Source organism: Procambarus clarkii, chromosome 8 (assembly GCF_040958095.1).
Source record: "Procambarus clarkii isolate CNS0578487 chromosome 8, FALCON_Pclarkii_2.0, whole genome shotgun sequence".
Taxonomy (NCBI): domain Eukaryota; kingdom Metazoa; phylum Arthropoda; class Malacostraca; order Decapoda; family Cambaridae; genus Procambarus; species Procambarus clarkii.
Window position 1 is genome coordinate 7566523 of NC_091157.1, and position 25890 is coordinate 7592412.

The window sequence follows — 25890 nt, forward strand, 5'->3', positions numbered from 1 at the left end:
ACACACACACACACACACACACACACACACACACACACACACACTGGAATATGCGGCTCCAGCCTGGACTCCACATCTAGTCAAACACAAAAGCGAAGTTAGAAAAGGTTCACAGGTATGCCACTAGGCTAGTTCCCGAGCTGAGAGGAATGAGCTTTGAGGAAAGATTACTGGAACTGAACCTCACGACACTGGAAGAGAGAAGAGTTCGGGGAGACATGTCACTACCTACAAAATTCTGAAGAGGAATTGACAGGGTAGATAAGGATAAACTGTTTAAGACGGGTGGTACGCGAACAAGGGGACACAGGTGGAGACTGAGTACCCAAACTAGCCACAGGGACGTTAGAAAGAACTTTTTCAGTGTCAGAGTAGCTAACAAATGGAACACATTAAGCAGTGATGTGGTGGAGGCTGACTCCATACACAGTTTCAAGTGTAGATATGATAGAGCCCAGTAGGCTCAGGAAAATTTTATTATTTGTACACCATTTGTACACAGCTGTACACCAGATGATTATCAGTTGAGAGATGGGACCAAAGAGCCAAAGCTCAACCCCAGCAAGTACAACTAGGTGAACACAACAAGGTGAACACAACTAGGTGAACACAGCTAGGTGAACACAGCTAGGCGAGTACAACTAGGTGAGTACAACTCGATGAGTACAGCTGTTAGCGCGTCACTGTGTGTTAGTTTGAGGTGTGTGGTTGTTGGGTGCAGCAGTCGTCCGCGTGTCGGCGCCCAGGTGAGTCATCCCACCATGTGCATGATAGCACATATAGCAGCCGTAGGAGGTTATCTTGAGGTTATATCTTGAGATGATTTCGGGGCTTTAGTGTCCCCGCGGCCCGGTCCTCGACCAGGCCTCCACCCCCAGGAAGCAGCCCGTGACAGCTGACTAACACCCAGGTACCTATTTTACTGCTAGGTAACAGGGGCATAGGGTGAAAGAAACTCTGCCCATTGTTTCTCGCCGGCGCCTGGGATCGAACCCAGGACCACAGGGTCACAAGTCCAGCGTGCTGTCCGCTCGGCCGACCGGCTCCCTATCTAAGGGGGGGGATGTACAAAATATGGGTTGTATAGGGGTATGTACACAATATAGGAGCTGTAGAGGGTAGTGTATGAACATAGTGCTTAGATATGGCTGCGATAGTGAGTGAGAATGTGTAATTACCTAAGTGTAGTTACAGGATAAGAGCTATGCTCGTGGTGTCCCGTCTTCCCAGCACTCTTTGTCATATAACACTTTGAAACTACTGACGGTCTTGGCCTCCACCACCTTCTCACCTAACTTGTTCCAACCGTCTACCAATCTGTTTGCGAAAGTGAATTTTCTTATATTTCTTCGGCATCTGTGTTTAGCTAGTTTAAATCTATGACCTCTTGTTCTTAAAGTTCCGGGTCTCAGGAAATCTTCCCTATCGATTTTATCAATTCCTGTTACTATTTTGTATGTAGTGATCATATCACCTCTTTTTCTTCTGTCTTCTAGTTTTGGCATATTTAATGCCTCTAACCTCTCCTCGTAGCTCTTGCCCTTCAGTTCTGGGAGCCACTTAGTAGCATGTCTTTGCACCTTTTCCAGTTTGTTGATGTGCTTCTTAAGATATGGGCACCACACAACTGCTGCATATTCTAGCTTTGGTCTAACAAAAGTCATGAACAATTTCTTTAGTATATCGCCATCCATGTATTTAAAAGCAATTCTGAAGTTAGAAAGCGTGGCATAGGCTCCTCGCACAATATTCTTTATGTGGTCCTCAGGTGATAGTTTTCTATTTAGAATCACCCCTAGATCTCTTTCTTTATCAGAATTCTTTAAAGATTTCTCACATAATATATAGGTTGTGTGGGGTCTATGTTCTCCTATTTCACATTCCATAACATGGCATTAATTAACATTAAATTCCATTTGCCAAGCGGTGCTCCATATATACTTATTTTGTCCAGGTCATCTTGAAGGGCATGACAATCATCTAAGTTTCTTATCCTTCCTATTATCTTAGCATCATCAGCAAACATGTTCATATAATTCTGTATACCAACTGGTAGATCATATATGGAGACAATAAACATCACTGGTGCAAGAACTGAACCCTGTGGTACTCCACTTGTGACATTTCTCCAGTCCGATACATTGCCTCTGATCACTGCCCTCATTTTTCTATCAGTCAGAAAATTTTTCATCCATGTTACAAGCTTACCTGTCACCTCTCCAATATTTTCCAGTTTCCAGAACAACCTCTTATGTGGAACTCTGTCGAAAGCCTTTTTTAGGTCCAGATAGATGCAGTCAACCCAACCATCTCTTTCCTGTAATATCTCTGTTGCTCGATCATAGAAACTGAGTAAATTCGATACACAGGATCTTCCAGATCGAAAACCATACTGTCTGTCTGATATTATATCATTTCTCTCCAGGTGTTCTACCCATTTAGTTTTAATTATTTTTTCCAATATTTTGACTATTACACTTGTCAATGATACCGGTCTATAATTGAGGGGGTCTTCCCTGCTTCCACTTTTGTAGATTGGAACTATGTTAGCCTTTTTCCACACATCAGCTACAACTCCGTAAACAGGGATGCCTGAAAAATCAGTTGAAGTGGAATGCTGAGCTCAGGTGCACATTCTCTCAGAACCCATGGTGAAACTCCATCTGGACCAACTGCTTTGTTCTTATTTAGCTCCTTGAGCATTTTTTCCACTTCGTCTCTAGACATCTCTATGTGCTCTATGTTGTTCTCTGGAATTCTTTTTGTATCTGGTTCCCTGAAGATTGAATTTTGTACAAACACACTTTGGTGTGTGTGTGTGTGGGGGGGGGGTTGATACCTGGTCAACCAGGCTGTGAATCATACGCCAGGTTGCGAGCAGCCACGTCCAACAGCCTGGTTGACCAGTCCACCAACCAAGAGTCCTAGTCGGGGACCGGGCCGCGGTGACGTTGATCCCCGAAATTATCGCAAGGTAACCGCAAGGTGTGTGTGTGTGTGTATACTATTTGTGTCAGCAGAATCGATCTATAGCTCTTGGACCCCGCCCATCTAACGAATCTATTGTTTCCTCTATTATATCTACTACATCTCTCTAACACACACACACACACATCCCCAGGAAGCCGGGATATATATATATATATATATATATATATATATATATATATATATATATATATATATTGAGAGCCGGAACCACAGTAGGGAGGTACAAAGGGGAGTACCGCACACTGATGACAGATGTCTTGCAGGTGTTTTCCCAATATCACAACCCTGTCATTAATCTTATCTGTACTGTAATTTGTCTACGATTGTGCGCGGTCTCTCTCTCTCTCTCTCTCTCTCTCTCTCTCTCTCTCTCTCTCTCTCTCTCTCTCTCTCTCTCTCTCTCTCTCTCTCTCTCTCTCTCACTCTCTCTCTCTCTCTCACTCTCTCTCACTCTCTCTCTCTCTGTGCCTCGCCTTATCTATTCTTGATCGCTATACCTCCCACACCTGTGGAGCATATGTTCATAATACTTTTATGAATGAATGGAAATTATATAATATATGCGAGTATACTTGCATATATTATATAAAGGTAGATATGAATATATCTGAAAGTTGAGCTTATGGATAAATGGATGCTTATATATATATATATATATATATATATATATATATATATATATATATATATATATATGAGAGAGAGAGAGAGAGAGAGAGAGAGAGAGAGAGAGAGAGAGAGAGAGAGAGAGAGAGAGAGAGAGAGAGAGAGAGAGAGAGAGAGAGAGAGAGAGATTATCATGGTTACTACAACATATCCTTTAAAAGATAAAATGGTTCTCCTCCTACTCTCCTCACCTCTTGGCTCTCAGATCAAAGATGGCTCATATTTATGCAATATCTGAAACTCATGCAAGAAAATACGAATACTGCAATCATCTATACTACAGTTACAATACCTTACTAGTTTTACAATCATTGCTTTTTTCCTGAATTTTATTATAATTACCTCTTTTATGGACCTAGTTGCAAACAGACAATGAACCCACAACATTGTGAGTTTCCTGAATTCTACCACAACCACGGAACTCAGTCTGCGAGTACCGTTGGTTCGACGCTGAATCAATGTTATCAACGTTAAATACGCGAAGAGTCACAATAACGTGGCTGAGGTATGTTGACCAGACCACACACTAGACGGTGAAGGGACGACGACGTTTCGGTCCGTCCTGGACCATTCTCAAGTCGACTTGAGAATCGACTGGTCAACATATAATGTCTGGTCAACATTGATTCGGCATTTAACTGTTGCTCTTGTGTGCTACACTGACTTAGAACATTGTTTCTCTGCCACATCAGAAGAATGAATCTACCTAGATTGAGATGTTGGTTGGGAGTCGTGGCGGCTGCCGTGACCGTGGCGATGGCCGCCGACTTCACCAAACAGCCCGGGGACAAGATTACCTGTGACGGAGACATCCCTCTTTACATAAGGAAGCCTCTACAGAACTTTGCTTTCCTTACTGGCGACGATAATCTTAGAGTACTGTCCAGCCTCTCCTTTCCTCGACGAGGTGAGTACACAACACCAGGGCACTGGGTGTATGTAAGCACTAGGCTACAGTGTATGTACCAGGGTACAGAACACCAGGGCACTGGGTGTATGTAAGCACTAGGCTACAGTGTATGTACCAGGGTACAGAACACCAGGGCACTGGGTGTATGTAAACACTAGGCTACAGTGTATGTACCAGGGTACAGAACACCAGGGCACTGGGTGTATGTAAGCACTAGGCTACAGTGTGTGCACCAGGGTACACAACACCAGGGCACTGGGTGTATGTAAGCACTAGGCTACAGTGTGTGCACCAGGGTACACAACACCAGGGCACTGGGTGTATGTAAACACTAGGCTACAGTGTGTGCACCAGGGTACACAACACCAGGGCACTGGGTGTATGTAAGCACTAGGCTACAGTGTGTGCACCAGGGTACACAACACCAGGGCACTGGGTGTATGTAAACACTAGGCTACAGTGTGTGCACCAGGGTACACAACACCAGGGCACTGGGTGTATGTAAGCACTAGGCTACAGTGTGTGCACCAGGGTACACAACACCAGGGCACTGGGTGTATGTAAGCACTAGGCTACAGTGTGTGCACCAGGGTACACAACACCAGGGCACTGGGTGTATGTAAGCACTAGGCTACAGTGTGTGCACCAGGGTACACAACACCAGGGCACTGGGTGTATGTAAGCACTAGGCTACAGTGTGTGCACCAGGGTACACAACACCAGGGCACTGGGTGTATGTAAACACTAGGCTACAGTGTGTGCACCAGGGTACACAACACCAGGGCACTGGGTGTATGTAAGCACTAGGCTACAGTGTGTGCACCAGGGTACACAACACCAGGGCACTGGGTGTATGTAAACACTAGGCTACAGTGTGTGCACCAGGGTACACAACACCAGGGCACTGGGTGTATGTAAACACTAGGCTACAGTGTGTGCACCAGGGAACACAACACAAGGATACAGGGTGCATGTCATCACTAAGGCGTGTATGGGAGAGATAATAACTTTTTTGATGGATTCTGTCTCTTGGTATTGGGTTTAAGACCTATCAACCTGGAGGGCTATTAAGTGTTGCTTAATAGTCAGGCGCATTGCTATGCACAAATTTAAGGTAGAGAGAGTTGACAGGACAGCAGGATAGAGCACAGTTTGCCTTGATCCATCCAGCTTGTGTGCAAATGAAGGTTGGCATAATGCATGTGCTCAACAACCCTCCACGTTATGACTTGTTAAATTATATATTTATTTAATTCACCCTGTATGTAGTAAATGCAGATCTGGTTTACAGATCATTTGGCTTCATTAGTAGAGCTTCTTAATTGGTAATTAATGAGAGCACTGGTTAGTCATTTGTATTGATACAACTTTTGATAAACGCATTTTAAATAGCACAATTTTAGCCTAGTATTTCACTCTGTTCCAGAATATGAGGGAATGTGTGGTTTTATACATATTTCTAAACATATACGTTCTTAGTTATGATATTAATCTATTCCCGCTTTCTGTACAACACTGACAAAATTTAATAAATAAAAGGAACATATTTATGCTAAATTATTTTGAGAAAGATAACAGCCGTTATCGTAAACGGTCAACATAAGTTTCTTCTGGTCATATTCCTTAACTTTCTGGGTATATTCTTTGACCCTCTGGGTATATTCTTTGAGTATATTCCTTGACCCTCTGGGTATATTCTTTGGGTATATTCCTTGGCCCTCTGGGTATATTCTTTGGGTATATTCCTTGGCCCTCTGGGTATATTCTTTGGGTATATTCCTTGACCCTCTGGGTATATTCTTTGAGTATATTCCCTGACCCGCTGGGTATATTCTTTGAGTATATTCCCTGACCCGCTGGGTATATTCTTTGAGTATATTCCCTGACCCTCTGGGTATATTCTTTGAGTATATTCCCTGACCCTCTGGGTATATTCTTTGAGTATATTCCTTGACCCTTTGGGTATATTCCCTGACCTCTGGGCATATTTTTTGATGCCCTGAGTATATCGCATGACTCACCATTGAAGCCATAAAGACGTCGGTGACGTTACAGACAAAGAATGGTTCTTGAGTCGTCTGCACGCACGGGTAACAGGCCAGGGGGAGGAGGACCTGTCATCAGTAGAGTCCGACAACTCTACCTTCCTACCCGGCGACCCCTCCAGCTGGGACAGGGAGCCAGCGCTCCTCCCAGACATTCCACAGGATGTGATCGAGTGGGTACCATGCATTTTTATGATCATGGCCCAGATTCACGAAGCAGTTACGCAAGCACGTACGAACGTGTACATTTTTCCTCAATCTTTGACGGCTTTGGGTACATTTATTAATTAAACAGTTTACAAGCATGAAAACTTGTCAATTAACTGTTGTTGTTGTTATAAACAGCCTCCTGGTGCTTCGGAGCTCATTAACTGTTTAATAATTGTAAACAAAGCCGCCAAAGATTGAGAAAAGATGTACATGTTCGTAAGCACTTGCGTAACAGCTTCGTGAATCTGGGCCCATATTATTATGTTAAATGTATAACCGCTATTATAAGACCAACGTAAGTTCACTATCTTCATTAATCCATGTCTCTGTGATTACAATAACATCTATAATTTGTTCTCATACAAGTGCAATTAACAAATCCATTTAATTTGGAATATTTTTCCTCTTTGTTAACCACATCTTTACAGAAGTGATATATTGATACACAATGAAATCAAAGACAAAATGTACCTACGAGAGACTACTGAGACCTTATGGTTGAACCGAACCCATGTTTCTGGCCTTCCCCAGGCATATACAATATATTTAGGCTTGTATCTGCTTGATGGGGTTCTTGAAGTTCTACTCCCCAAGCCTGGCCCGAAGCCTAGCTTCTTTTACTATTAAAATCACAAGCATAATTCTTAAATATTCCCAAATATCTTACTTTTCCTAATTCATTTCATATATGATCCCTGCTCAGTTGTTATCCTTTACAAATATGTTGTGGTTAGGTTGTGCGTGTAATGGGTTACAACTTCCCCACTACACATACATACTCCTCTGCTCTAGTAGTTTAATTATTGACAAATAGGGCAGCTACTGCACTACCTCAGGCTACCACAACCTCCTCTACCACCTAGTTGTGCTTGCGGGGGTTGAGCTCTGGCTCTTTGGTCCCGCTTCTCAACTGTCAATCAACCGGTGTACAGATTCCTTAGGCTCTATCATATCTAGATTTAAAACTGTGTATGGAGTGAGCCTCCACCACATCACTTCCTAGTGCATTCTATCTGTTAACTACTCTGACACTGAAAAAATTCTTTCTAATGTCTCTGTGGCTCGTCTGGGTACTCAGTTTCCACCTGTGTCCCCTTGTGCGTGTGGCCCGTGTTAAATAAATTGTCTTTATGGCCAGTTATGTCTTGATGTGTGTGCGTGTGTGTGAATAATTGTGTATATGTCGACTAACTACTCTTTTATCCATAAATGCGTTGTACATCTTGCTAAGGAACTGTTCGTGAACAAATAATAAACTTAAAACATTCAATCATTAAATCGACACGGGAAACATCTCCCGTCACGCAGGGTGCAGTCGCACCTCCACAGATGTCCAGTATCATCTATTGATACTGGATATGGCTCAAAAGGGCCACCACTCATGGGCTATTCATGCCCAAGCCACCTTTTGGGTGGCTTAATCTTCTCTCTCTCTCTCTCTCTCACTAAATCGTGCTACTTTAGTGAGAGTTGAGGGAACGGTGCGGTTGTCTCCCACAGCTCAGCCATTAATGCGGGCAAACAAAAGCTAGCGATCCTGAAGGCTATCGAGGGCAGGATATACAATAAAAATCTGACTGTAGACCCCAAAAGTCCGGAATGGATACACAGAAGGCTCTTCAAACCGCACCATGAAAAGGTACCTGAACTCGCAGAATCTGGCCACATTTTGGGAGTCTCCACCAGGTTTATATTGACCAAGTAAGTTATTATTATTATCTTTATTGACAAAATTAACTTCAATTTTGCCTAATCTGAGGATTGCAATTAAGTCTTATTAAAGTGAGGCTAATGGTGGTATTCACTGTCACGCAGGACAGAGGGTCATACACAAGACAATAGGTCTAAACTGTAGGCTGAAGTACATATATATCATGGTTACACTCAGTTTTAATATATGAATATGTGAAAGTAAGTTACTTTTTTAGTTCGAGAGAGATCTAAACAAAGATATAAATTGAGCTTGTAACAATGGATATAAATGGTGAAGATTAGGTTCAGGAAAGACCTGGGTAAATACTGGGTTGGTAACAGGGATGTTGATTTATGGAATAAATTGCCAGGTAATAGACCATGATCTCTTAGATGTCTGGCTTGTTTCAAGCGTAGGTTAGACATATAAGGAGTTTGTGTGGATGCAAATAGGAGCTGCCTCGTAAGGGTCAATAGGCCGTCTGCAGTATCCATTATTCTTATCTTTTTATGTCCACAGTTTAATGAAAATAAGAATAATGGAAGTAATTATCACAAGAAGGCACTAACCCGGGAAGACTATGTAACAAAAAATAATGTAAACTTCAGAAGGATTATTGGGCCATACGAGGCAGCTCCGATTTATATCCAACCAAATTCATTCACATATATGTCTAACCTACTTTTTATATAACCCAGGGATTCTACGTCTATTATTTTACCCGGTAACTGTCTCCAAAAATCTACAACCATGTTTCCAAACAAGTATTTACCCAGGTCTTTTTTTGACTCTAAAAGAAACCTAATTATTTTTCTTGTGACGAGAAATGACAAAATGAAATATTCTATGAATTACTGATCTATTAATAGAATATTTCATTTTGTCATTCTATTCTATTCACACTGAATAGAATGAAGGAGAATGAAGCGAGAAAACAACAGGCCGGAGACGTGACAGCCTTAGACCTCCAGCAGTTGGGTCCAATAGAGGAATGTCTCTCTAAACTCAAGCCCTTCAAGCCGGGGTCCTGTGACAGGGGCGCCCCCTACAGGAGGCCCGATGGATCCTGTAACAACGTGCAGCATCCTTCATGGGGGGCAGCCCTCACCCCCTTTACCCGCTTCCTTCCCCCAGACTACGGTGATGGTAGGTCCATGGTGATGGAGGGGTCATAGTGATTGTGTTGATAGTGGTGACAACCAGGCCTGCTGGCGACGGCGTGGCTAAGGGTGCTAACACCGTACTCACACTACAGGAGTGTCGTCGTTTCGTCGGGCAGTGGACGGGGAGGAGCTGCCCAATGCTCGGACCATCACCAACGTGCTCAACCGCAGCCCCAACACCTTCTCCAACTGCTTCAGCGCCCTTAACATGGCTCTGGGACAGTTCATTGATCACGACATCACTTTCACCCCAACGACTAAAGGTTAGTCAAGGATTCCTGACCTTAGTTCACGTTCCCACTCCTGACACTGCCACTGTGGAGTGGTAAGTCCTTCAAGACAAGCAGAGCGGGTGGTAACTCATCTAACAGTACCATTATGGGGTGGTAAGTCCACTAACACTACCATTATGGGGTGGTAAGTCCTCTTTCCACCCCACAATGGTAATGTTTGTGAGTCGTTCCTTGTCTTTGCACCCCGTGTTCTGTCTGTTAGGGATCATTAAGCACAAAATTCAGTGTATTTTTTAAAAGGAAGGTTGGTCAAAATTTGCAGTTGTAGAGCCTCATTGCACAGTTCTAGAACGTTCCCAGTTTGGTTTTAGGCTTCGTTTGGTAACGGAGTTCCTCGCTGGGACGGGATATTCTAGAATGAGCTTTACAATACTGTAAAATGTTAGCTGAAAGCTAACATGGGTTCTCAAATGCATTCATATTTGTCAATATTTCATTTATTGATGTTTGTATCCTATTTAAGTGAGCCATTGGTGCTATGATGTAAAATCCAAGATCATTCATTTCTAAAGTTCCAGGGTATTAACTCTTTCATTTCATTTTGTTAATAAGTATTCACGTCTTCTCTTCAATTTACATTAACTTGCATGTATCTAGGTTGAAGTCTATTAGCCCTCTCTCCGACCATACCTGAAGCTTTACCCAGATCGTCCTCCATCTTCTTACAATTCCCTTTCCTCGTTCCAATCATTTGCATAAATCAGAAATGGTACAGACCCAAGTACTGACCCTTGCGGTACTCCACATGCATCCACCTTCCACAGTAAGGTCTCTCCTGTCACTTATAACTCCATGTTTTCTGTTACACAAGTACTTTTTAATCCTATGTAACACCTTTCCAGTTACCCCTGTTAGTCCCATGACGAAGTATTGCTGTCTAATATGCATGTTACTACCATTATAATGTGTGATACAACCATTACCGTGTGTTTGGGAGTGCAGGGGTGAAGGGGGCGCCCATCCCTTGCTGTACCAGCGAAGTTATCAACAACCCGGACCTTCACCACCCGGAGTGTATGCCTATAATACTTGCTCCCGACGACCCCTTCTTCGGCGCCTACGGCCGCTCCTGTATCGACTTAATTCGTTCCAGTCCAGCACATACTTGCAACTTTGGTGAGTTCCTGCCTCAGTTCACACCTGTAGCTTTGGTGAGTTGGTGTAGTGTGGCAGTGATGGTCCATGTGGCCTTGTAGTACACCCTATAATCACCACCACCCTACTCCTGACCCGTGAAGGTCGAAAGTAGGGTTATCTTGAGGTTATCTTGAGATGATTTCGGGGCTTTAGTGTCCCCGCGGCCCGGTCCTCGACCAGGCCTCCACCCCCCAGGAAGCAGCCCGTGACAGCTGACTAACACCCAGGTACCTATTTTACTGCTAGGTAACAGGGGCATAGAGTGAAAGAAACTCTGCCCATTGTTTCTCGCCGGCGATGATTGGTGATAATGACTGATGATTATGGCGATGATTGATGGTAATGAAGATGTTTGATTATGATATTGAAAATGATTGGTGATGATAATGAGGAATAATGACTAGTGAAGATGGTTTATGATGAATGACAATGAAGATGTTTGAGTATAATACTGAAGATGATTGATGATAATAAAGAACAATGAGTGGTGAAGATGATTTATGGTGAAAAATGATTAATGAACATGATTGATGATAAAGATTGATAGTAGTGGTGATAATGATTTATAATAATGATATTTATAATGCTGCTGATTTTCCTTCCCCACCCCCCCACCCCCTTCCCTCCACCTGCCCCTCCCTAGGATTCTCCCTCCCCCCCCCCTCACTCACCCATCACTCACCCTCAGGACTTTTCTTCAGGTCCCAGGGAGCAGCTGAACCAAATAACTTCCTTTCTGGACGGGTCGACCATCTACGGCAGTGATGAAGACGTCGCCACGTTCCTCAGGGAAGGGCGGGATGGTCTACTGAAGATGCAGGTGGGTGTTGAGGGGTGTTGAGGGGTGTTGAGGGGTGTTGAGTGGGTGTTGAGTGGGTGTTGGGTGGGTGTTGAGGGGTGTTGAGGGGTGTTGAGGGGTGTTGGGTGGGTGTTGAGGGGTGTTGGGTGGGTGTTGAGGGGTGTTGAGGGGTGTTGAGGGGTGTTGAGGGGTGTTGAGGGGTGTTGGGTGGGTGTTGAGGGGTGTTGGGTGGGTGTTGAGGGGTGTTGAGGGGTGTTGGGTGGGTGTTGAGGGGTGTTGGGTGGGTGTTGAGGGGTGTTGAGGGGTGTTGAGGGGTGTTGGGTGGGTGTTGAGGGGTGTTGAGGGGTGCTGAGGGGTGTTGAGGGGTGTTGAGGGGTGTTGGGTGGGTGTTGAGGGGTGTTGGGTGGGTGTTGAGGGGTGTTGAGGGGTGTTGGGTGGGTGTTGAGGGGTGTTGAGGGGTGCTGAGGGGTGTTGAGGGGTGTTGAGGGGTGTTGGGTGGGTGTTGAGGGGTGTTGGGTGGGTGTTGAGGGGTGTTGGGTGGGTGTTGAGGGGTGTTGGGTGGGTGTTGAGGGGTGTTGAGGGGTGTTGAGGGGTGTTGAGGGGTGTTGAGGGGTGTTGGGTGGGTGTTGGGTGGGTGTTGAGGGGTGTTGGGGGGGGTGTTGGGTGGGTGTTGAGGGGTGTTGAGGGGTGTTGGGTGGGTGTTGAGGGGTGTTGAGGGGTGTTGGGTGGGTGTTGAGGGGTGCTGAGGGGTGTTGAGGGGTGTTGAGGGGTGTTGGGTGGGTGTTGCGGGGTGTTGGGTGGGTGTTGAGGGGTGTTGAGGGGTGTTGGGTGGGTGTTGAGGGGTGTTGAGGGGTGTTGAGGGGTGTTGAGGGGTGTTGGGTGGGTGTTGGGTGGGTGTTGAGAGGTGTTGGGTTGGTGTTCAGGGGTGTTGGGTGGGTGTTGAGGGGTGTTGGGTGGGTGTTGGGTGGGTGGGTAAGGGATAGGGTGGTGAGGGCTGGTAGGGTGTGGGTTGGTGCAGGTGATAAGCTTGGTCACCTGTGGTGTTCACCTATACCACCTGTGTTTCATTGCGGGTTGGTGGCCCCTCACCTGAAAAAAAGACTTTCCATTTCTAGTTTGTTTTTCTTCAGTATCTTTTACGTTGTGATCATATCGCCTCTAGTTCATCTCACAGACATATTTTGTTATCGTGATTTTCTTGTGCACGTTTTTATATCTACACACGTATCTGAATAATTCAGAAATAAAATAACAAAGAAATATATATGCTTGAAGCTATCTAACGAGCTGTAAGAGACTTTCAAGATAGAATTTTTCTGGAAATATTATTTCCTAGAGTTCAAAAGTTACATTTCGCAATTTACAAATGTCCTGCTAAACTCTTTTTGTGGGTGGGGCGCAGATCACAGAGGCCGGGGAGCTGCTGCCTGCATCCAAGGATCCCAACGACGGCTGCAACACCGTAGATGAATTTAACAAGAATCACTTCTGCTTCAAGACTGGTGAGTGACATGACTGCTTCAGACCGACCTTACAAACACCTCCCGATTAACTATCATTCTTGAAAGTACCATCCAATTGTATGGATAACCTGCCCTCTTCTCAAGCCAGTATTTACCAATCTTTCCTGAATCTAAACTTATTTTCAGCCAATGTTTCGTGTTCCGTTTTGTGGTGACATTTTTAGTGTGTTAATAATAGAGCCCCATTGTTATGCCCTTTCATCTTTCGTCACAGTAAATCCTGAGCCTCTCACTCCACAGTCACTCCTGAGCCTCTCACCCCACAGTCACTCCTGAGCCTCTCATCCCACAGTCACTCCTGAGCCTCTCACCCCACAATCACTCCTGAGCCTCTCACCCCACAGTCACTCCTGAGCCTCTCACCCCACAGTCACTCCTGAGCCTCTCACCCCACAGTCACTCCTGAGCCTCTCACCCCACAGTCACTCCTGAGCCTCTCACCCCACAGTCACTCCTGAGCCTCTCACCCCACAGTCACTCCTGAGCCTCTCACTCCACAGTCACTCCTGAGCCTCACACTCTTCAGTCACTCCTGAGCCTCTCACTCCACAGTCACTCCTGAGCCTCTCACTCCACAGTCACTCCTGAGCCTCTCACTCCACAGTCAAACCTGAGCCTCACACTCCACAGTCACTCCTGAGCCTCACACTCCACAGTCACTCCTGAGCCTCTCACTGCACAGTCACTCCTGAGCCTCTCACTCCACAGTCACTCCTGAGCCTCACACTCCACAGTCACTCCTGAGCCTCTCACTGCACAGTCACTCCTGAGCCTCTCACTCCACAGTCACTCCTGAGCCTCTCACTCCACAGTCACTCCTGAGCCTCTCACTCCACAGTCACTCCTGAGCCTCTCACTGCACAGTCACTCCTGAGCCTCTCACTCCACAGTTACTCCTGAGCCTCTCACTCCACAGTTACTCCTGAGCCTCTCACTCCACAGTTACTCCTGAGCCTCTCACTCCACAGTCACTCCTGAGCCTCTCACTCCACAGTCACTCCTGAGCCTCTCACTGCACAGTCACTCCTGAACCTCTCACTGCACAGTCACTCCTGAGCCTCTCACTGCACAGTCACTCCTGAGCCTCTCACTCCACAGTCACTCCTGAGCCTCTCACTCCACAGTCACTCCTGAGCCTCTCACTCCACAGTCACTCCTGAGCCTCTCACTCCACAGTCACTCCTGAGCCTCTCACTGCACAGTCACTCCTGAGCCTCTCACTCCACAGTCACTCCTGAGCCTCTCACTCCACAGTCACTCCTGAGCCTCTCACTCCACAGTCACTCCTGAGCCTCTCACTCCACAGTCACTCCTGAGCCCCTCACCCCACAGTCACTCCTGAGCCTTTCACTGCACAGTCACTGCTGAGCCTCTCACTGCACAGTTACTCCTGAGCCTCTCACTCCACAGTCACTGCTCATCTTCTGCCGCAGGTGACACTAAGGTCAACGTGCAGGTGCTGCTGACGATGGTGACGACCATGTGGGCACGTCAACACAACCGCTTGGCCCGCTGGCTCAAGGACCTCAACCCCCGCTGGGACGACCTCACCCTCTACCAGGAGACCAGGAGGATCGTAGTGGCCCACATTCAACACGTTGTGTACTACGAGTACCTCCCCGGGATCATAGGTACGTTCACCAGGGGTGCCTGGGTACGTTCACCGGGGGTGCCTGGGTACGTTCACCGGGATCATAGGTACCTCCACCGGGGTTGCCTGGGTACGTTCACCGGGATCATAGGTACCTCCACCGGGGGTGCCTGGGTACGTTCACCGGGATTATAGGTACGTTCACGGGGGGTGCCTGGGTACCTCCACCGGGATCATAGGTACGTTCACCGGGGGTGTCTGGGTACCTCCACCGGGATCATAGGTACCTCCCCGGGATCATAGGAACGTTCACCGGGGGTGCCTGGATACGTTCACCGGGGGTGTGCCTGGATACGTTCACCGGGGGTGTGCCTGGATACGTTCACCGGGGGTGTGCCTGGATACGTTCACCGGGGGTGTGCCTGGATACGTTCACCGAGGTACGTGACAGCAACACAATTTACGATCAGACTTTTGTCAAATTTGAAGGTTTACTTAACGAGAAGAATACGAGCCAATCCACATAACCTCTCACCTCTACTCCTCATTACTCCAAAGACTCAATATTACCGTCCACTACATTTCACTAAAGTATCTGACATTTTTGCATCGGTGGATAACGTTAAATATGCGACGCATTAAATATAATACCAGTCTCCGTGGTGTAGTGGTAAGACACTCGCCTGGCGTTCCGCGAGCGCTATGTCATGGGTTCGTATCCTGGCCGGGGAGGATTTACTGGGCGCAAATCCTTAACTGTAGCCTCTGTTTAACGCAACAGTAAAATGTGTACTTGGATGAAAAAACGATTCTTCGCGGCGGGGGGTCGTATTCCAGGGACCTGCCCGAAACGCTACGCGTACTAGTGGCTGTACAAGAATGTAACAACTCTTGTATATATCTCCATAAAGGCAGGTTAGCGAGAGAGTTGAGGACAGGAGGACGGGTGGAAATAGAATGACTCTTAATTACTCAACACAAATCACCAATTAGAACGATAACAAATTCTAGACCCAGACACCATTCTGCTCCTTTACTGAAATCTTTGAACATGTTAAATGTTAAATTGCTAAATATTGTCATTATCATATTTTTAGTGTTCAAAATTTTTATATTTATTTAACATTTTTAATATTGTTAGCTTACTTCTCTTTTAAAATTAAGTGTTTATCCTTCACGCCTTTAAATAACTTTTTACCTAAATTATTTACAGTTTTGGCAGAAATGCTTCGTGTAATAGTAACTTAGTATGTGTAACTCCTGCCCCTATAATTGTACACTGCACTTGTGATCTCTGCTCACACATTCTTCTGAATAAAAATTATAATTATTATTATTTTATAATTTCTTGGTATTACAATGTTTACATTTATAATCACACGTGACTGAAAGTTTAGATCATGCTATAGTGACGAGATGATAGAAATGTTTGGGTAAAAATTACACGCCCTGCTTAGATACTTGGGGGATCTCCGGTTTTGACTCTTTTATTAAGCTTGTAAACAACAGTTAACTACACAATGAGCCAGAGGTCAGGTCATTGTACCCAGGTGACACAATGAACCAGAGGTCAGGTCATTGTACCCAGGTGACACAATGAACCAGAGGTCAGGTCATTGTACCCAGGTGACACAATGAACCAGAGGTCAGGTCATTGTACCCAGGTGACACAATGAACCAGAGGTCAGGTCATTGTACCCAGGTGACACACTGAACCAGAGGTCAGGTCATTGTACCCAGGTGACACACTGAACCAGAGGTCAGGTCATTGTACCCAGGTGACACACTGAACCAGAGGTCAGGTCATTGTACCCAGGTGACACAATGAACCAGAGGTCAGGTCATTGTACCCAGGTGACACACTGAACCAGAGGTCAGGTCATTGTACCCAGGTGACACACTGAACCAGAGGTCAGGTCATTGTACCCAGGTGACACAATGAACCAGAGGTCAGGTCATTGTACCCAGGTGACACAATGAACCAGAGGTCAGGTCATTGTACCCAGGTGACACAATGAACCAGAGGTCAGGTCATTGTACCCAGGTGACACAATGAACCAGAGGTCAGGTCATTGTACCCAGGTGACACAATGAACCAGAGGTCAGGTCATTGTACCCAGGTGACACACTGAACCAGAGGTCAGGTCATTGTACCCAGGTGACACTGAACCAGAGGTCAGGTCATTGTACCCAGGTGACACACTGAACCAGAGGTCAGGTCATTGTACCCAGGTGACACTGAACCAGAGGTCAGGTCATTGTACCCAGGTGACACAATGAGCCAGAGGTCAGGTCATTGTACCCAGGTGACACAATGAACCAGAGGTCAGGTCATTGTACCCAGGTGACACAATGAACCAGAGGTCAGGTCATTGTACCCAGGTGACACACTGAACCAGAGGTCAGGTCATTGTACCCAGGTGACACACTGAACCAGAGGTCAGGTCATTGTACCCAGGTGACATACTGAACCAGAGGTCAGGTCATTGTACCCAGGTGACATACTGAACCAGAGGTCAGGTCATTACACCCAAGTCAAGAGACCCCTAACCAGGTTATTATTCCCAGGTCCGGCCTTGGCGAACAAGACAGGGCTGACCCCAGGTAGCGGTGGGGTCCACACCACCGACTATGACCCCAAGATCAACCCAACTCTTGCTAATGAGTTCAGCGCCGCAGCCTTCCGCTTCGGTCACAGTTCCATCCCCGTAAGTGGTGCTGAGATGTGAGGGAGGGGGCGGGGGGGGGGGTAGGTGTGGGGGATGTTAGTGGGTGTATGGGTGTTGGTTGGTGTGTAGGGGGGGTGTTGGTGGGTGTAGGGGTGCTGAGATGTGAGGGAAGGGGTGGGTGAGGGGGTTTTGGTAGGTGTGGGGATGTTAGTGGGTGTGGGGGGGGGTGTTGGTGGGTGTGGGGGGGGGGTGTTGGTGGGAGGGTAGATGGAGGTGTTGCTTCGGGTGTTGGTGGGGCGAGAAGGATGACAGTTCGTAAGGGAAACTTGGGAGGAAGGGAACATTGTTTTGCTAGGGGAGAGGTCAATAATGGGTCTTGGAGGGGTTGGAAGAGTGCATGAGGGTGAATAATTGGATATAAACTGAAGCTACCTCACATAGGTCAATAAACCTTCTGTAGATTGCAATATCTGTTATGTTCAAATGGTCAGTGTGTGACAGTTTAAGCAATCCTTATATGGGGTTGCTTAATTAGCCCTTATATCCAACTGTTCCTAATAACCAACATGAGACACCGTTCAAACCACCAGACACAGTTTCGGGAGGTGACGAAGGACAGTTCCTCGGCGTCGTCGCTCAACAACTACGTGTTTCATCCATTCAAAGTGTACGATAGGGGCGGCCCATCTTCTCTGTTGATGGGGGGCATGTCGCAACCTTCTGGCCTCATGGACCAAGTCTTCACTGATGAGGTATGTTTGACGTGTTTACCTAATAGTGACTACTGGGACGTGATGTCTAGCACTTCACCCATGTACTTCAAATACAAATAATCCACAACAGAACCCAAACACCTAACCTAACCTATGCCTAACTGTACATAGCACTTTAATATATACCAATATTAATATTTAAATGAGAGCAAACCTATTTTAACAGACAATACGATATGACGTTTTGTGGGGACGGCCGCAGCTTTAACGAGCCTGGCCTGAGGACGGGTTGGCTGATGACTGCACGAGCGGTAATGTTCGGAGACGGGTCACAGTGGCTCGTTAATTTTAATAGGCACGGCTTGAATGTTGTCCTCCCATTCAATGCTGCTTTATCGCCACTTATCTCTCACACCTGGCATACCAGCGTTTATCTCTCACCCTTTATCGTATCAGAGGAAAGGTGGGGGGGGGGGGAGGGAGGGTATAAAACCAGGAGGCACTCGCTATCTCTCTTTTTTTTCCAACATGTTTTCCTTGATACAACCAGCCAATCGGGTTTCAACCAGATCCCCAATTAGTGCTAGGAGAACAGGAACGGGCAGTTAAGGATAGGTGCCAAGTCACACTTGGTCCATCCCTTCTCATTCTTCTTCAATGTCTTAAAACATTATTTTGCTTTCTCTGTGCAGATCACGGATAAGCTGTTCGGCGGCAGCAGCCAGGTGGGGCTGGACCTCATAGCCATCAACATCGTCCGGGGAAGGGACCACGGTGTACCTGGCTACGTCAAGCTCAGACAGGCTTGTGGCTTCCCGGCCGTCAAGTCCTTCAGTGACCTCGCCGACGTCCTCTTTCCCAGTGCTCTAGAGAGCCTACAACGGGTCTACAAGTGAGTTCGATTTAAATGAGAGAGATATGAGTTCCATATGTAAATGAGAGAGATATGAGTTCCATATGTAAATGAGAGAGATATGAGTTCCATATGTAAATGAGAGAGATATGAGTACCTTATGTAAATGAGAGAGAGATGAGTTCCATTCAAATGTGAGATATGTGAGTTATATTGAGACTGATGGTGGTGGCGCATGGCCATGAGTCGACGTATTGGCGGTGAAAAATATCTTTGATGCCATCATGGATATACACCTGTAAGGAGTGTTGCGCTTCTTGGTGTATATACACTATGCTTACCTTAGTCTAATGTTCAGGGCTAAAGTATACTTGCTGGTAGGTCAGTAAGCTGTAGTGGTGACCTTAATAGCCCTCCAGAGGTAGACAGATCTCAAGTCCAACACCAACCTAAACCCCATCTTTGCAGGCGAGGAGTCACAATAACGTGGCTGAAGTATGTTGACCAGACCACACACTAGAAAATGAAGGGACGACCACGTTTCGGTCCGTCCTGGACCATTCTCAAGTCGATTGTGTGACTTGAGAATGGTCCAGGACGGACCGAAACATCGTCGTCCCTTCATTTTCTAGTGTGTGGATTGGTCAATAAACGAATCTTTGATCACAGGAACGTAGGTGACATCGATCTGTACATCGGCGGGTTGTCGGAGCGCCCGGTCCCTGGAGGTCTGGTCGGGCCGACCTTCGCCTGCATAATTGCCGACCAGTTTATCAGACTTAAGCGGGGTGACCGCTTCTGGTACGAGAACAAGGCCAGCCCCAAGCCCTTCACTACAGGTACGTGTGTAAGCCCGGCCCCTGAGCCCTTCACTGAAATAGGTACTCTGGAGTTAGGCAGCTGTTGTGGGTAGCATCCTGGGACAGGTCAGTACTTACAGTCAGGGAAGATCTCCATAAGCCTAGTAAACTTGTTTTCAGACCAGAACAGGAAACCACTATTCGATTTCTATAATAACTTCTAAATAACATATCTTGTTTTGTGTTGCTTATTCACTTATAACACGTTACTGCTTACTTTAGTACTACTACAACCGCCAGCTTATCAACTACTGATGCTGCCATTACTTATACCACTATTATCACAGCTATTAATGTACTACTAAAACTTTAATGTACTACTAAAACTTTAATGTACTACTAAAACTATTAGTTCTTTGTAACTATTTCTATTACTTTTATTGCAATTAATACAAATGTTACTATTCCCACTATAGCAATTTTATTATTTTTTTGTCCGCAAACATCTGCTTGAGTTAATTATCATCCAGCTAAAGTGTATAGCAATGTGAGCAGTCGCCCGCTAGACAGCCACATTATACACCAAAGAGTATACCCCGCTTCTCCATGTGTATATTAAGAGTAAACCTTAGTTCTCGACTATAACTAGTATACTAGTTATAGTCCAGTATATACTACTAAAGTATACTATAGTCCTAGTGTGGTTGCTCGGTAAGCTATTGTCGTGGCCTTAATAATCCTCCACGGGTTAATAAGCCCAGTGCCAAACCAAACCAGATTTAACAAACTAGATTCTCAAGTCACAATCGACTTGAGAATGGTCCAGGACGGACCGAAACGTCGTCGTCCCTTCACCTTCTAGTGTGTGGTCTGGTCAACAGATTTAACAACACAAATGAATACCATTCTACCGTCTTATAGGAGACTTGTTTCCTTCCAGACCAGCTGCGGGAGCTCCAGCAGGTGAGCCTGGCGCAGGTGATGTGTGAGAACTTCGATATGGAGACGATTCTTCGCTGGCCCCTACAGGTGGCGGCGGCTTACAACCCGGAACTGTCCTGTTCCTCCCAGTGCATCCCCAAGTTCGACCTCACTCACTGGAAGGAATAACTGTCTACCCAAGTTGGAATATGTTGTTATGGTTCTGATCAACCAAGCTGTGACTCATACGTCAGGCTGCGAGCAGCCGCGTTCAACAGTCTGGTTGACCAGTCCAGCAACGAGGAGGCCTGGTCGACGACCGGGCCGCGGGGTCGTTAAGCCCCGGAATCACCTCAAGGTAACCTCAAGGTATGGTTTATTCGGCAGTTTCCCAAACTATATATTTATATATCTCTATAAAACCTATCTATCTATCTATCCAGCTTGTTGATTTCCAACAAGGTGGATAGATAGGTTTCATAGATATATTTTAAATATGTAGCATAGATATATTTTAAATATATTTCTTTGTTATTTAACTGATAGATGATTGAGTTAATAGCTAGACGACCCATAGAAAAAGAGGAATCACCTATTCTAAAATAAATAGGAATAACTAACAGCGTTTGATATCGGGGCAGATAAAGATAGATAAACTGTAATTTTCTCTGTGGTAAGAGATAATAGAATTAAAGAATATGGTATGGCACCTCTTTTTTGTTCACACCGTGGCAAGTGACAGCTGGTAACTGATGGCTGCTTGGTAGGTGTCCAGTTAATGTTTATCACAGCGGAGGGTGAGATATAATCTATAACACTCATGACTAATATTTGGTGGATGGGAATACACTTTGTCGTCTGTGTACTGTGTTGACCAGACCACACACTAGAAAGTTAAGGGACGACGACGGCCCGTTCCGGACCATTTCGGTCCGTCTTGGACCATTCTCAAGTCGATTGTGTGGTTTGACTTTAGAATGAATCACAATCGACTTGAGAATGGTCCAGGACGGAACGAAACGTCGTCGTCCCTTCTCTTTCTAGTGTATGGTCTGGTCAACATATTTCAGCCACGTTATTGTGACTCCTCGTCTGTGTACTCTATTTTTATCTTATAAATTAAACCCCTGAAAATGTGTGTTTTACAATGCCTTGTCTTCACAATGTACGATAACTGATTATTGGAATTGAGTGGTAACTGACGTCTTAATCAATTTGTTAATTAAACAAAGTTTGACTTAATGCCATGGGCACTGTGCTATAGAGTAGTGTGAATTAATGTTTCGTATTAATTTGAAATGAGGATTGAAGACTATATATGCTCCTTATGACTTGATTGATGCAGAATTGACTTCCGCAATAGTATATATGTAAATGTATGCAAGGAAAGTATTGATATCTAGAAGAAATTTGAACATATATAATTGTTCTCTCATACATGTGAACACAGGTTCACATCGAAAGCAAAAGAACACCTGTTATAATTCATATACATATAATTATGTACGCCCATTGTTATGACTCCTATACAAGAAGTGAGTCCATCATCAAGACGAAGGACAACGTGTAAGTCAAATACTGACTACAAAACTCTACACAAGTCAGTATTTTGATTTACAGGCAAAGTCATGATCGATACTATGACTCGACACGTGCTTCATTCCCCTTCAGCCTGTACTCGACACGTGCTTCATTCACCTCCAGCCTGTACTCGACACATGCTTCATTCACCTTCAGCCTGTACTCGACACATGCTTCATTCACCTTCAGCCTGTACTCGACACATGCTTCATTCACCTTCAGCCTGTACTCGACACATGCTTCATTCACCTTCAGCCTGTACTCGACACATGCTTCATTCACCTTCAGCCTGTACTCGACACATGCTTCATTCACCTTCAGCCTGTACTCGACACGTGCTTCATTCACCTTCAGCCTGTACTCGACACGTGCTTCATTCACCTTCAGCCTGTACTCGACACATGCTTCATTCCCCTTCAGCCTGTACTCGACACGTGCTTCATTCACCTTCAGCCTGTACTCGACACATGCTTCATTCCCCTTCAGCCTGTACTCGACACATGCTTCATTCCCCTTCAGCCTGTACTCGACACGTGCTTCATTCCCCTTCAGCCTGTACTCGACACGTGCTTCATTCACCTTCAGCCTGTAGTGTAAACATTCCCTGAACTTAACCAAAACACCTTACCTAACCTAACCTAACCTAACTATACATAAACCCACAATATATAATAATGTTCATTTACATTTCAGAAATTATTTTTATTATCATACTGTATGGAAGATTCATCCTGTCAGTTGAGTGCTGAATAAGTAACAAAAAAATCTGCACTTGATACAAACTAAGTTTGTATTTGATCACTTCGCTCGTAAGTCAAAAACAATTACATTCAACTATGTTTAAAATGATAAGTTAAAATAATATTATATGCTGCTACTTCCTATTTGATATGTTAGTGAATTAATATTTTATATTTAATATTCATACTTCATCTTTATCGAAAAATTTTAACAGTGTCACTTGCATTTTTTCTCACGCCTCGCTGCTGGATAAGGTGGCAATCAAGTGAAACTGATAAGTCTTGATGCAATCACAAACTTGATATACAAAGGTTAATTAAATCATAGGTTGAGTTCGCAGCTTTAATCTCTCCTTAGTGTTGTAGTTTTGATTAGTGTTGTTACATTTCAGCAATATATTATTACGCGGAAATCTTCAATTCGTTTCACAGATCCTCCTTCCACGGTCTGGTTTTTACCTGAATGTCCTTGATGGGTTCGTTTTTAATGCAGATTAGGATAATCTATTCCATATGGCGCTATACAACGAAGGGTATACTTTGATTCTCGGTGTATATATACACTTGAGTTTACATTGGGTTTGATTTATGTCCAGATCTGAAAAATTCTCAATCCATCCTTCTGTTAAGATAGTATCTATTGTGACGGTTGTCAATAGTCACGAATTCGTACGTACTTAGTTGTTAGATAGTAGTGGTATACTGACTAATAAGGAAGTCTTTTAAAAATTAAGCTAAAAACACACTTAAATATTCCTAGGCCTAGTATAGCACACATATGTACTATATTAGGCCTCAGATATCGTGTATTAGGCCTAGGAAGGTTTAGTTAGTTTAGTTTGTCAAACCAACACATGTAATAAATAGTTTTCCGGTTTGTCCAACTCAATAGTACCGATTTTTACGTTAAAATTTCGTTGTTCATCGCTGTATATATACTATGGTCCTCATAGTTACTATAACTACTACTATAACAGGAGGACGGGCTGAGAATTCTTGGTGGTAGGTCAGTATTTGTGGCGTTAATATTAACCCTTCAGAGTTTGCTATGCTTAACTCTCAACACCAATCAAACCAGTGTTTGTATGGAGGGTTGTTTGGCAGAACGGTGGTGGTGGAAGCCAGCCAAAAGGATGCCAGAGCCAGTGATGGGTGTAGGAGCAGGCCAGAATGTTACAGGTCGTAGAGGCAGGACTAACAGGGTACAGGTACGACAAGAAGAGAAACAGGAATACCTCTTAATTAGGGTGATAAGGACAGGTGGATGGGAGAATACAGAAGGGGTAGTCAGGGTCGGGGTTGAACACTAAGTTTTCCGAGCACTTACTAAGGATACCTTGAGCACCACCAGCCGTACAATGGAAATATTCCTGCTGACAAGAGCTGCACTTGGCGAAGTTGCCTGAACCCTCGCAGGTAAGCGACTCCACACAGTCGGTGCTTGGTGGAACGGTGTGTGGAGTTGTTGTTGTTGTTGTTGTTGTGGTTGTAGACTGTTCTCCAGAGCACAAGTTGGTACAGGAAGTACCTGAGAGACATCGACCAGTTTGGTAGTCAAAGTATTGTCCGCTACTACAAGGAAAGTGCAGGCTTGAGTCCACTGGTCCCTCCTCAACGCATATGTAGTACTTGGTGCAGTCTGTGGGGTCTGGGGCCTGCACGATCCCTGGCTGACAGTAAGGAACACACGAGACTGTGCAACAAACGTCCTTGTCATTGACACAGTTCTCACCGTTGAAGAAGGGGTTGTCTGCCTCACAGTGAACTGTGGCTGTCACTTGCCCAGCAATACAAATATGGTATACACCACAGTTGAACGGATCACTGATCAAGCTGAAGGAGCCGTTGCAGGTAATATGACAGTTTGGAGGCTGACAGACAGGTACACAATTCAGACCTGCTTCACACAGTAATGTCTCTGGGTTAAAAATTTCACCGGCTGGGCAGGGCACAGCGTGGTTCGTAGGCATGTTGTCGGCCAAGCAGATGTAAAAGTTGGTACAGTTCAGGGGGTCGGGGACATAATCTCCGGCAGTTTTCCCAGTACAGTCCGGTAAACAACCGTCATTCTGGACCATCCAGGCGGTGACCGCGACCTGCGTGAGGGAGAGCAACTGTCATATGTCGTAGACGTTATAATTTGCAGTTCCTCAAGGTGGATATACATTACCCAGCTCTGACACAACACAACGTGGGCTGAGATGTACACAGACAACACCTCCAGGGTCCACACACCAGCACATTCTCTTGAGGTGCCACAACGGACAATATATGGCGTACTAAAACAAGCGAACCCAGTCCATAAGAGGAAATATATAAAATTAGGGGATGCAAATGTGATTTAAAATATATCACGACAAAGGAGGCCTCGAAACAATGGATATAAACTGGATAAGTTTAGATCCGGTAAAGACCTGGGTAAATTCTGGTTTGGTAACAGGGTTGTTGATTTACGGAACCAATTACCGGGTAACTTGATTTCTTGATTGTTTCAAGCGCAGGTTAGACATATATGAAGTTTGTGTGGATATAAATAGAAGCTGCCTCGCAGGGGCCAATAAGCCTGTTGCAGTTTAATTAATTCTCATGTTC

The 25890-nt window shown here is 45.2% G+C and overlaps 2 protein-coding genes across 2 annotated transcripts in view; one reads left to right on the top strand and one right to left on the bottom strand.

Annotated features, from left to right (window-relative positions):
- Positions 1-25890, bottom strand: part of LOC123759614 (salivary peroxidase/catechol oxidase) — a 76809-nt gene that overhangs the window by 23559 nt on the left and 27360 nt on the right. The window lies entirely within an intron of this gene.
- Positions 704-22111, top strand: LOC123759615 (salivary peroxidase/catechol oxidase). The gene is made up of 15 exons (XM_069316808.1): positions 704-746; positions 4350-4564; positions 6623-6785; positions 8323-8523; positions 9426-9661; positions 9771-9941; positions 10914-11087; positions 11810-11928; positions 13310-13409; positions 14864-15061; positions 17590-17729; positions 18281-18442; positions 19096-19295; positions 19926-20095; positions 20997-22111. Exons 2-15 carry the CDS (start codon positions 4354-4356, stop codon positions 21164-21166), a joined length of 2415 nt encoding a protein of 804 aa, XP_069172909.1. The 5' UTR covers positions 704-746; positions 4350-4353; the 3' UTR covers positions 21167-22111.

What these genes read in the sequence shown, in the direction of transcription:
- LOC123759615 (XM_069316808.1), top strand. Translation starts at nt 4,354, where the DNA reads ATGAATCTACCTAGATTGAGATGTTGGTTGGGAGTCGTGGCGGCTGCC. An exon ending in ATTCCACAGGATGTGATCGA is followed by an intron (nt 6,786 to 8,322) that starts GTGGGTACCATG and finishes TGTCTCCCACAG; the next exon opens with CTCAGCCATTAATGCGGGCA. An exon ending in AGCACATACTTGCAACTTTG is followed by an intron (nt 11,088 to 11,809) that starts GTGAGTTCCTGC and finishes ACTTTTCTTCAG; the next exon opens with GTCCCAGGGAGCAGCTGAAC.